This window comes from Sinocyclocheilus anshuiensis, unplaced genomic scaffold (genome assembly GCF_001515605.1).
Source record: "Sinocyclocheilus anshuiensis isolate Anshui unplaced genomic scaffold, SAMN03320099.WGS_v1.1 scaffold344, whole genome shotgun sequence".
In the NCBI taxonomy this organism is placed as follows: Eukaryota; Metazoa; Chordata; class Actinopteri; order Cypriniformes; family Cyprinidae; genus Sinocyclocheilus; species Sinocyclocheilus anshuiensis.
In genome coordinates, this window is record NW_015557066.1 from 63,180 (window position 1) to 76,011 (window position 12,832).

Here is a 12,832-nt window from a genome sequence, read left to right on the forward strand (position 1 = left end):
CCCAAAATGCGTAATAAACATGCTTTTAGTCCTGGTGTCCTCTACAGTGCACATATAAGAAATCAATGTCCTGTTTCGTAACAGAAAGTCATATTTTGATTTGAAACCCCATAACATTTTTCTGAGATGTTGATTTATGACAAACAGTTTAGAAATGTGTCAGATTTAAAGGATAATAACAAAATATTATCATATTTCCATAAGGATGTTCAATTTGATCACTAAATTAATGTCAGCCATTTTCAAGGCAGAGGAGAGGGAATGGTGATGGTGAAACTTCCAAACATTTGGTATCTCTGAAAAGCCCCGAATGTGCTCTGTACAGGACATCCAGACTTAAAACTGTGACATGTAAGTGCTCCGAGAAGTTAGCTAAAATATGATGTCCTCTACAGAGGACAGAAGGTCTCAGGAGGCTAATGTAAACCACACTCATATGTAGTCACAGACGGAATCAACAGAATTTTCTGCATTTTTTTGTCAAATTCTGTGCAGTGATTTTATTGGTGAATAAATACATGATCAAATTAGACAAAATATTTAATGAACAAACAAACAAAAGGTGGGGCATTTGTAAAATTCAGGGCTCGTGATATATATATATATATATATATATATATATATATATATAAGGAAGGAATTTTATTTCAGTATTTACAGGGTATGAGCAGGATTTTTGAAAAATCAATTTAAGGCTTTTTATGACCCTTTTTAAGACCTGCACTAGAAAAATTAACATGGTATGAGTGGGGTTGGGCAATGTCTAGTGTAACATATTAAAATGTAAAATTATATGATTTACAGTTCAGTTACAGGTTTTCACAAAAACAAAAAGTCTTATAAAACGATAAACATCACATTTTAGCCTTTAAACCATTTAAGAAAAGGGATGAGTCAAATGTATAAATTATTATATTAATATTAAACATAAATATTACTTCATTTATTAGATTTTTAGAAGGCACATTAGCTTCTTTCACATTTACAACTCTACGTGTTTGCTGCGTAAAAATCATGGGTCAATATTCGCATTGATCTGAACATAAGCAGCAGAAAGGCTTATTGATAATGCAAATTAATTCTCTACCACTAGGTGGGGCTTTTGAAACAGCAGAAATATAGCGGTTTCCCTGGTAACGGCTGTACACAAAGCAGTGCTGTGCTCATAAACACTGCTTTATTAGGCATTATAGAAAAGATTAAATGAAAATGTCATGGAAACTTTTCTGAAGAAAGTCGGTTCCCTTCAGAGATACATTCATATAAAAACACCCGCGCCACATTTTGACTTTGTAATGTGCAGTGCTCATAAGCTATTCATTCAGGCTATTTTAGATTTTAAAGTTTAATCCAGCTATATTGCGATTCTTGCGTTTCCGTCCCCAAATGTAAGACCTCTTGAAATTATAATTAGGACTTTTCTTATAACATATAAGTTTAATTTATTTATTTTTATGGCCTTAAAGTGCCCCTATTATAAACAAATATTACCTTTCATGCAGTGTGTCATGTAGCTGTATGTGAACATAAACAATCTGCAAAGTTGTGAAGCCGACAGTGCACAATAAATAAAGTTATTGTCTATCAAAAAAAAGAGTCTGCTCGCAATCGCCTAAACAAGTCATCAGGAATTCGAATCTTATTCTGTTACGGCTGTACGTCACGAAGTAATACATTTGCATAATGTCCGCCCACGTTCTACGTCGCCAACTTGCCCACCCACAAACACAGTAAAATTTCCGTGTGGTTAACATCATGTCGAGAAGACGCTGTATTCTACGCTGTGAGAGTAAATTTGTTTTATCACATCTTATATTTACAGCAAAATTGTTAACACTTGACACTTACCAATGAGAAACGTCCTGCTCCAGTCGTGCTTGCGAATCAGTCTCTTGTCGATCAGCCAGTTCAACCGTTTAATCATCAGACTCCGGCTCGAATTGGTAAGGTACAATCGATACCATCTTTTCTATGTATTGACAAGTCTCCAGGGCTGTCATTCCGTCATGGCAATGGGCGTTTCGTTTCCGACACACGCTGTACGCGGTAGACCAATCCAGAGCCAATCTCTCTACAGCTCTGGACCAATCACAAAGGACTGCGTCATCTGACCGATCACAGCAGTGAGACCAATCACAGCAGGGCTCACGGAAAGGAGGGGTTTATAGAGACTGATTCTTTGAACTGCTTCGCATGAGTCGTTTATGAATCATTTAGAAATGAGGTAAAATTAAATCTATTTTTTGAGAAAACTAATGTCTTTTTTGACCTTGCATGCATGTAAACCTGTTTTAGGAGACTCATAAAAAAATAATAGCAACCTTAAAAATGGTATAATAGGGGCACTTTAAATTTGATACATCTAAATTGAAGACTTTTTAAGGACCCGTGGGAACCCTGTATTTAAGAGGGTGGTGATACATTTTGGTAGCCCGACTGGAAGACACAATAGCCTCGGGACGTTGGGCTAGCAATTTTGCGAGCCCTGGAATTTTATCAATGACCAGCATCCCTGTTCTGCAGAAATATGCTATGCTTTCTTCGGCTGCAGATTCTGTGTGGGATTCCTGCTCATGCAACATCATTCCACTAAACAAATGCATCCAGGCTGTTAATCATGTAGTTCATCCCACGCACATGCAATCTAATGTTCCCACATGCAGCCTCGGTTTTGTGTTTTCTGCTGTCCATCATCTACATTCAGTACCCAATTATTGTTCCCTAACAACCTCTTCCTATTAATTTAATTGAAGTTCTGTCGTTATTAACAAGCCTGATTACACAGACCTTGACAGAGAAGCTCATCCAGGTGGGCTGAAGTGATGATGTGGTCTTGATGTGGTGGGTGGGCCAGTATGATAATGGTGATTTATACTGGCTGGTAGCATGGCATAAAATACCAGATGTGTGTTGTGAACATATTTTTCTTTTGATTGACATGGAGTGACAGCCGACATTGGTTGCTCGCAGCTGTGAGTGACACTGAGTGTGTGTGTGTGTGTGTGTGTGTGTTATAACCTTGTGTTTCACTCTGACCTCCAATTCCTCTGTTTTGCAGATCTACGGATACCTCTAATGTGGAAAGACACAGAGTATTTTAAGAATAAAGGAGGTAACATCTGTTTTTCCTCTTCACTCTGATATGCAGGTTAAATAACAGAGCAGGTTGTTTAGAATATATTTGATCTTTATAACCCTTGTATAGCACACACACACACACACACACACACACACACACACACGCATATGCATTACCGTGATAACAAAAAACACATTTATTTATGAAGCGTTCAGGCACAGCAAAGCCCTCTGGGTAAACAGAATATTATTACTGGCATTGTGGAAACCTTTTTCCAGACCACAGTGACTAATGTCGTTTCGCCTAAGGTGCTTAGAGCAGCTGATAGAGGTGACATTATGTTGATGAATGTGACACAGTAACCCACATACATGTGTTATTCTCTCATGGGAAAGCTTTTATATGTACTTTATCCTGTTAATGGAAACATATATTTTAACAGCCATCGAAATGATTAGGACAAGAACGTTTAAGACTGGTTGTGTCACAGTTATTCATGTTCTACAATTTGTACAAGGAAGAAAATGCACAGATAATAATGTTGCCCTGAGCAGGAAAAGGCAGGACAACTCACACACAGGTGCAGGAGTAAATGTTTCCTGAATGAACAGAGCTGCTTGGGGGGATTTCATAGGCACTGGGCCAAGCATGCAGCTACATTGGTGAAGACATTAGAGCAGGTGTGACTTGTAAGTAGTACATGTAAATGTCTTTCTTTATTTCTTCAGAGCTGCACCGGTGCGCTGTGTTCTGCCTGCTGCAGTTGGGTGGTGAGATCTTTGACACAGACATGGTGATGGTGGACAGGACACTGACAGACATCTGCTTTGACAACACAATTGTCTTGTGAGTGTGCATGTTTATTGTGTCATTTTAACTGTTTCTGGACATTTATTCTACACATACATATGTTTTTAATCTTTGTGCAACTTCCAAACCAGCTATAGTTTGTTTGTGTCAGTATATAAACTAGATAAACTTTAAAAAAACATTTTATATATAAGTCTTACTGACCCCAAACTTTTGAATAGTAGTGTATACTGAATTTAAATCTACATTTGCACTATTTTAACATTAAATGTGTGGAGTAATACGAAGCAATGTGCTTCAATCATGCTTTGCTTACTGTGTGCAGTAATGAAGCCAGTCCAGGGTTCGAGCTGCGGGTGGAGCTGTATAGCTGTTGTTCAGAGGAGGACTACTCAGCAGGCAGCACACCGCGGAAGCTGGCCATCAAGCTGAGCTCATCTCTGGGAAGGTCAGCAGGAAAGAAAATGAGGGCGGCATTGGAGCCCGGAGCCAGCAGCCCCACTAGCAATGGAGGAGGAGCGGCAATCCTGCTGCCTGTGCCCTCTGTACCGTAAGTGTGTAGAAACACACACATAAACACACTGCTGCTAGGTGAATAAAAAATGCTAAAAGGATTGCTGTGGACTGCAGTCCAGTGATAAACATATGTTCAAAGATATGGAAAAACAACAAGCAACATACAAGACAGTTTAAAAGTCTGGGATCTGTACGATTTTTTAAATGCCTTTGAAAGTCTCTTATGCTCACCAGGACTGCATTTATTGGATCAAAACTACAGTAAAAAATGTTGTGAAATAATATTACAATTTAAAAGAACTGTTTGCTATTTGAATATAATTTCAAAAGTAATTTTATTTTATTGATGGCAAAGCTGAATTTTTATCAATCATTATTCCAGTCTTTAGTGTCACATGATCCTTCAGAAATCATTCTAATATGCTGATTTGGTGCTCAAGAAATGTTTAGTATAGTAATAAAAAAAAATATTACTGACCCCAAACTGAACACTTTTTAATGGCTTTTCAATTATTTACTGGCTTGTCACAATAATACCTTATAATTATTAATTTTTTATTTCAGGACTTTTCTCAGCAAATACATATTTTATATATGTGACCCTGGAGCACAAAACCAGTCTTAAGTCGCTGGGGTATATTTTTAGCAATAGCCAAAAAAACATTGTATGAGTCAATTTAAACCATTATTTATTCAGCTTTCAGATTATGTATAAATCTCAATTTAAAAAAATTGACCCTTATGACTGGTTTTGTGGTCCAGGGTCACATATGTATTAGCAAATATACTGTATATGCAAATATCCAGCAAAAATTTATTTTAAATGTATTCACAATTAATTTGATTACTTCATCAGTTTATCATTAATTCGTCAGTTTATTCATCAGTTTATTTATTTGTGTTTGATTGACAGTCATAGTTTAAATATGTTTGCATATTCCCTTCTCTGATTGTGTTTTATGTGTTTATAGGGGGCCCAAATATCATCTTTTGGCTCACACAACCCTCAATCTCTCTCACATCCAGGACGGCTTCCGCACACATGACCTCACAATCACTGGAAATGGTGAGCCTCCGAACCCATTTTTAAAACTCAACTTTTTTAACCAGGAATATCTTTATTTAGAAAACATGTCAAAATACTGTACATGTCAGCCACAATTTTTTTTTTTTACTTTTGAAATTCTAATAATATGTCATTTGAAATTAGAATTTGGTATTTTACTTTTGAAATTTTTTTTTAAGATAAAAGTGATAAATTGCGATGCTTTGATATGTCAACAAGTGCCTTTTGGGATTTTATTAAAAGCTCATATTTATGACATGCTAGTTTTCTTCACATTGCAGGTAATCAATTACAGACAGGCCCGCAGAGCACGTTTGTGTGTGTGTTTGTGTGTGCATTGTCAATGTCTGTCAGATTTATTGTGTTAGGGTCATGCTCATAAACTTCTTGGGATGGCCAGTCAATTTGAAGGGCCAGTAAGAGGCGTTATAGCCGTCTTCATGTCTGAGGAGTTACTGCAGACAGTCTTACAGCCTGAGTGTGGGCTGCTCGCTCTTGCAGATGATAGAATACTTTGTTGTAAAAGATGTACTAAAACTATAGGGTGCAAAACATGACGTCATTTGAATAGCTTGTTTACTTGGTTTTAAAATACAGTTTCTAACTTTGTAAGATCACACATTCCTATCTTTCTCTCAGTAGGAGTGCCATTACTGTATCATTTTGTCTCTTTGTCTCTCTGTAGAGGAGTGTTCGTACTGGCTGCCTCTGTATGGCGGTGTGTGTTGTCGTCTGGCCGCTCAGCCTCACTGTATGACACAGCAGATGATGAGTGGTTGTCTGAGGGTAAAGGTGTGTAGGAAACACACTCACTCACGTCAATATATTTCCCCATTTCAGTTTACTTTGGCTAATGTTCTTCCTTTCTCTCAAGCTTGGAGGTGAGCCACAAGGATGGACAAATGTCTATGGTGTTTTAAAAGGAACAAATCTCTTCTGTTATCATCAAAAAGAGGACATGGGGGCCAATGTGGAGCCTGTTTTAACGATTGGGATTAACAAAGTAAGTTCAGTCATACTCTGGAGATTTTAAGCGTGCTCATTTATGCACATGATATCAGGGTCATTGTTCTGCTTTTGGAAATATCATGAGATATTTTTCTTTGTGAGTATCTTGAAAGCACTCTTTCAAATGGATTCTCTCTTTTTCAGAAAGAGAGAATCCATTTGTCGGAACATTTTTCATTGTGTCAGTAGTTATGAAAAGACGTTTTTGTTTGCCATGCACTGGGTCTGGATCTTTCAGTGCCCCTAGAGAGCTGCGTGTCACCAGCACAAAGAGCTTGTTTTAACATCTGAGAGCTGCACTGTGAGTCTGCACATTCCTCAGCTCTCAGGTGACTGCTGTGCACTACACACGCTTTACTTGTGCTCTGCTGCCACCTACTGGATAGAACTGAAATTACTATTTTATACAGCAAAATATGTGCAAAACTTTTGCTACAGTTATTGCTATTATATACTATGACTTCAAACAAGAACCTTATGCAAAACGGCATAGTTCAGAATGTTTTAAAAGAAGTCTGAAAGTGAAAAACCAATATTTGACACCATATCCTTTAGATATGATGATAATAATAATGTAAATTGCAAAATGTGTAGTAAACAAGTCTTCAAACTGAAACTCTGTCAGACTGTACATTATTCTGCTTATAACATTGATCCATATCACATAAATAAATAAATTACATTAAATTTGAGTTTAAATTATTTTATACTGTTAGAACAAATAGACAATAGTACTACTGTAGTATTGTGTATAGTTGATATTGTTGTTGGTGTTATTTTTAAGTATGCATAAATAATGTGTGAGCAGTCAACCGTTACCTATGTTTTTGTTTTTAAATTAGCATACTTTTATTTTGCACTGAATTTTCAATTTTGATCAAATGAATAATAAAACCATCAGATTGTGCCTTTCAGTTATATACTCTACACTTCAAAAGTTCTGGTCAGTAAGATTTTCTTTTTTTATTTGAAAGAAATTAATACTTTTGTTCAGCAAGGACACAAATTGATCAAAGATGACAGTATAGACTTTGTTACAAAAGATTTCTATTTCAAACATGCTGATCTTCAAACAACTTTTTATTCATCAAAGAATCCTAAAAAAAGGATCACATTTTCCACAAAAATATTAAGCAGCACACCTGTTTTCAACATTGTTTTAAATGTTTTAATTTGTAAATATATTGAAATTAAAAAATGTTAATTTAGTAGTAGTATTAGTAGTATTAAACAGTAGTAACAGTTTGTAAATAGTAGTAATATTTTACAGTATTTTAGGATTTTTTTTACTGTATTTTTGATCAAATAAACAAGATACTTCTTTAAAAAAAAACTGTATAAAAAATCATACTGACCCCAAACTGTTGTGTATATGATATCAGTTATAGTTTATATTATAATTTCACAATTCTTTAAAAAAAAAATGTAATGTGTCTCCATCTCAGGAGACGAGAATACGGGCCGCAGAGAAGGATCCTCACAGCAAGGCACAGAATATCTGTATCACTAACCAGTATGGAGGAGAGGAGGTGATGCACACACTAGCAGCAGACAGCAGAGAGGACACACAGCGCTGGATGGAGGCCTTCTGGCAGCAGTTCTATGATATGAGTGAGTACATAAACTCTAAAATTACTCAAATGCACTAAGTGACCATAAAGCCATAAGCCACACAAGACTGTGCATTACTGTGCAAAAAACCATTAACTGTGGTAAAATAATTTTTATGTCAGCCCTAGAGTGGCTTTTTGCTTTTATGAAACCGTGACAGCAGCAATAATGCTAATGAACGACACAGTGCTCAATTATATAATAAAAAAAAAGAATAATTAAATTCACATCACTTTCACTTTCATTACCAGAAAAGTTTGACTAAGCTGCATGCGCCCTCTACAGGCCAGTGGAGGCAGTGCTGTGACGACCTGATGAAGATTGAGCTGCCTTCGCCACGCAAACCTGCCATATTCACCCCGAAGCAGGGCTCCCTGTACCATGAGATGGGTGAGTGCATTCAGACACCTTTTTTACACATTTACAGAGGCTGGAGGAGAGATTTAAGCTCTAGATTGGCACAAAATATAGGCCGGTGGCACTGTAGAGCCATACATCTAGACAGATGATGACAGAAATAATGCACACGCAGGATTTGCTGTCATGAATAACAGATATGCCTGTGAACCTAACGATGATGTGTGGATTGAAGTGCATATCCTCGTCCTCTGTCAGATCTGAGTCTTTCTCTTTATCAATTTATCTCCTTTAACTGCTAAAATGAAAGTCTGCTGTTTCTGACAAACTGACAGTCTTTTCTCTCTTTTCTTCTCTGTCTTATTTTCTCTGTGGTTTTTATGTCTGTCTCTTCACTGTTTTTTTCATGTCTGTTTTTCCCCTCCTCTTCCACTTTATTCCTATTGATTTTTCATGCACTCTTGTATTTTCCTGGTTTCATGCCTTAAATTTGTAATCCAAACATCCATCCCATACATTCCCCAACCACTGTATCATTATTTGGTTGCTATATAAACACTCATTCCCTGCATTTGTTGGCCCCTCGTGTGTTTTGCTGGCCTCCCCCTCCTCAGTGGCCCCTGCATCCGGTGAGGGGCTTTTGCTGCAGGATAACGCTGTCTCTGCTGAGATCCGAGCTCTGCTCTCCTCTTATTACAATGACAGGTGAAGTAACTGTGATGAGAAGTTACCGGACCTCACGCTCTACCCTCAGAAGATGCTACTGTCCCACAAGATCCCAACCTTTTTTGTTGCCCCTGTGACCAACAACTTTTACTTGATGTAGATTTCAAATACGGTTCTAAGCTTATATAAATTAAATGAGTAATGCACTAAGCAATTATTACTATTATTATTATATTATTAGATGACACCATAGTAGATTGCTATATTTTCATTGTTTTAATTTGTACTTTTTTATTGTTTTTTTTCTTTGAAAAAATCATAAGTATAAAATGATAAAAATAAATCTATGTAACAACAGAGTACATTGATTTATTATAATTTTTTAGTTTATATGTTTTATTTTAACAGACAATTATTTTATTGTGTTTATTTTATTTTTTTATTATTTTATCTCATTTTATTTAACAATTTATTTTATTTTATTCTAAAAAGTAAAATTATAATAACGAAAAAATGTTAAAATAAATGACTGAAAATAAAACTTTTTATATTGTTTTATATTTACTCATTTATTTTATTTTCACTTTTTGTGCACACTGACTTTTTTTGCATATTGTTTCAATTGTACTTATTTTAAGAGTTTTTTTTTAATTGTGTATTATCGAAAATGTTTTATTGAAAGACTAAAATTGAAGCTTGCAACTCAAAATCAGCTATCAGGCAAATAACATTTTTTTCAGCTTTTTTGAAGAAAAAAAGAAAGGTTTTCATTATCTCTACTGTTTCTCTTCCGTCACAGTTATTGATACATCTGATGACATTGGAACAGTCACTGACATCCTGGCTCGTCGTATTGAAGAGTTTGAGCTGAGGGCCCAGCTCGGATCTCCGCCTCACTGGATGTCCTTGTTTGATGAAGATCCCCCGAGATCCCCTCACAGCCATCAGCACCTTCCGCCCCACTCACCCAGTCCTCGCCTGCACAGTCGCCAGCCCCGCAGCCCACGCTGCCACCGCACACCCGGCCTTCTCTCCTCCAACGCCAGCCTGACCTCAGACAGCGACAGTCCCGCCAGTGTCAGCCCCTGCTTCCGCCAGGCATGGTCCTCGGACACCTCTTCCACCTCGGGTCGCTTCCGCCCCCGTACCCTCTCCCTGGATGCCAAGCTCTCCACTCTGCGCGCTCGGGGCTATGGTGGCTTCCAGTGCAACTGCCAGCCACCCACCGCCGGCTCTGGGTCTCCTCGCCCCACTCAGACTGCTCTGTCCTGCTCTAGTTCCACTTCCAGCAGCAGCTCCAGTGAGGGAAGCAACAGTCAAGAGTCAGACCTGGGCTTTTCTAGACCGCCCGGCGCACGCCACAGCTTGAGGAATGTGAGAGCTAAGCTAGACCCCAGGAACTGGCTGCAGAGTCAGGTGTAGCTGTTACACTTCCTCTGGTTACTGTCAGAGCCATCACAACTTCCTGTGTCTCCCTGGAAAAAACTGGAATACCTGAGGTCATGTGTGCTCAATGTCCGTCATTGCATTTTCTTTACATAATAATGGAGAGCAACATAAAAAATAACAATTTTCTTCTGCCTTTTAAAGGAGCCTCCACAGTGGGAATCCAATACTATTAGTTATATAATACACTACTAATATATATAGCAGTACACATTGTCTCTTCATGAAAAGCTCATTATTTTGGATCTTTTGAGAGCGTAGTTGTTTTATGTGAGACCGATTTTTACAGTGTTTTTAGACTGGATTGAAGCAGTAGCTTTCTGGCCAGTCATTGTGTCTGTGTGCACTGTTTTAGATATATGGTTTAGAAAGTGCTGTCAGGGTCAAGTCTGCTGAGTATTCATCATTACGCACATTAAGCCTGGCAAATACACTACCGTTTGGGGTCAGTGAGATTTTTAAATGTTTCTGAGAATTTTTTAAAGTCTCGTATACTCAACAAGGCTGCATTTATTTGATCCAAAATACAGTAATATTGTGAAATATTATTATCATTTAAAATAACTGTTTCCAATATTAAAATATTTTATAATGTAATTTATTTCTGCGATGGCAAAGCTGAATTTTCAGCATCTTTTACGTAATCATTATAATATGCTGATTTGGTGCTCAAAACATTTATTATTTTCAGTGTTGAAAACAATGCTGCTTATTATTTTGTGGAAACTGATTTTTTTTTTTCAGGATTCTTTGATAAAGAGCAGCATATTTTGTAACATTATAAATGTCTTTACTGTCATTTTTTAAAATCTATTTAATGCACCTTTGCTGAATTAAAGTATTAATATCTTTAAAAAAAATCTCACTGATCCCAAACATTTGAACACTAGTGTATTCAGGAACAGTGATCTTGGAAACATAGTATTAATAAACTTAACGTGTGAAAGTTAGCTTAGGACTGATGAATTTCACTTTATTAATAAGTGCCACTGCACTCTATGAAGAAAGTCTGATAATACCAGTTTAAATTCTGCATCTTTTTTCAATTGTTAATAATGTAATTAAGGACATTACCAATAACTGACTTTCTGTCAAGGCTCACACAGTCACTTTTGTTGATGTTGTGCTGTATGGTTGTTTTGGACATATACTGACAACTTGTGGTTTGGATCCCGTCTCACACAAAAGCAACATTTTTCGTTTGCAGAAATGTGTGGTTGCAGAACCGCTCTCTCTGCAGACAGCCATGGTTAATTTAATCTTTGATCAAAAGTGTCTAACAATAGAAGGGTCACTGAGTTAAAGCCAGCAGGATCTTTGCATGGCTGCCCCTGTAAGGAGACACGCTTTATGTAAAATTAAACAGCTTTTATTATGCTATTGATGTGAATAGAGTCTTCGTCTCATCTAACAGTTCATGATTTGATACATATTTTTCAAAAGTACTATATGTTTCTTTTTGTGACACCTGAGGAAAAGTGCAACCCTAGAATTGTATAATATCTGCTATAATGTCTGTTACAGTTCATGACGTTCTCTTTGCATGGCTTCAGTATATACGCAAAGGTCCAGATGTCTCAAGACTCTATTCAAGTTTATCATGACGGGATATAATGTGACTCCGTTTGCTACCTGTGACTGTAATGACCTCAGGATTACTGTACATACCTTATCTCACTCAGCAAATGTGAACCCCCTATCAGTCAGAAAAAGTAAAAAATCAGAATGCACATTAACTAGGATTCAGCACAAGCAATGAAATTTGGCTGGAAGTTGAATGTTTTGGGTGCTTTGTTTTAACGGTCCTTCGTTTTGAGCCATTGCAGTAAAGGCCTGTCTGATTGACAAGGGTTGCGAAGGCACTACTATGCAAAGCTACAAGAGCTCAAAGTTAATTGTGTATTCTAGATTTCATTTACGTCAGCGGTACACGCATTATTTGAAGATTTTCCTTTTCCTTGTTTGCTTGCAGGTCAGTTTTGTCAAGCACTTTGTGTGCTTCTAACTTTGTGGATTTGCAGTGTCATATGGCATCTTCCAGCTCAGATAAAGTGAACATTTGCTTGAAGACAAATATATACGCAATATTTACCATAATGAAAGTCTAGATAACTATTATTGTGATTTCAGTAAAACCTCAGGAGTGTAATTACAGTCAATCTTGCCATGAAAATATTAATTTAAAAAACACATCTGCACAGTATATTAGGTATCCAAACCTGTATTGTATTTTTTTTTTTCATATGAAATTTTAAAAAATGGTCAGATGGAGA

The 12,832-nt window shown here is 36.9% G+C and overlaps 1 protein-coding gene across 3 annotated transcripts in view; it reads left to right on the forward strand.

Annotated features, from left to right (window-relative positions):
• The window catches only part of rtkna (rhotekin a), a 54,422-nt gene extending 43,352 nt beyond the window's left edge, over positions 1-11,070 (forward strand). For 2 of the 3 annotated variants that reach the window (XM_016471291.1, XM_016471292.1), the window contains exons 4-12: positions 3,059-3,112; positions 3,808-3,925; positions 4,215-4,439; positions 5,377-5,471; positions 6,157-6,263; positions 6,346-6,474; positions 7,925-8,090; positions 8,376-8,480; positions 9,913-11,070. In XM_016471291.1, the coding sequence (XP_016326777.1) occupies positions 3,059-3,112; positions 3,808-3,925; positions 4,215-4,439; positions 5,377-5,471; positions 6,157-6,263; positions 6,346-6,474; positions 7,925-8,090; positions 8,376-8,480; positions 9,913-10,535 (1,622 nt within the window). In that variant the 3' untranslated portion in view covers positions 10,536-11,070. Of the gene's footprint in view, positions 1-3,058; positions 3,113-3,807; positions 3,926-4,214; positions 4,440-5,376; positions 5,472-6,156; positions 6,264-6,345; positions 6,475-7,924; positions 8,091-8,375; positions 8,481-9,061; positions 9,153-9,912 lie in introns of all 3 variants that reach the window. The other variant, XM_016471293.1, reaches the window with a different exon arrangement.
• The last annotated feature ends 1,762 nt before the right edge of the window (positions 11,071-12,832 follow it).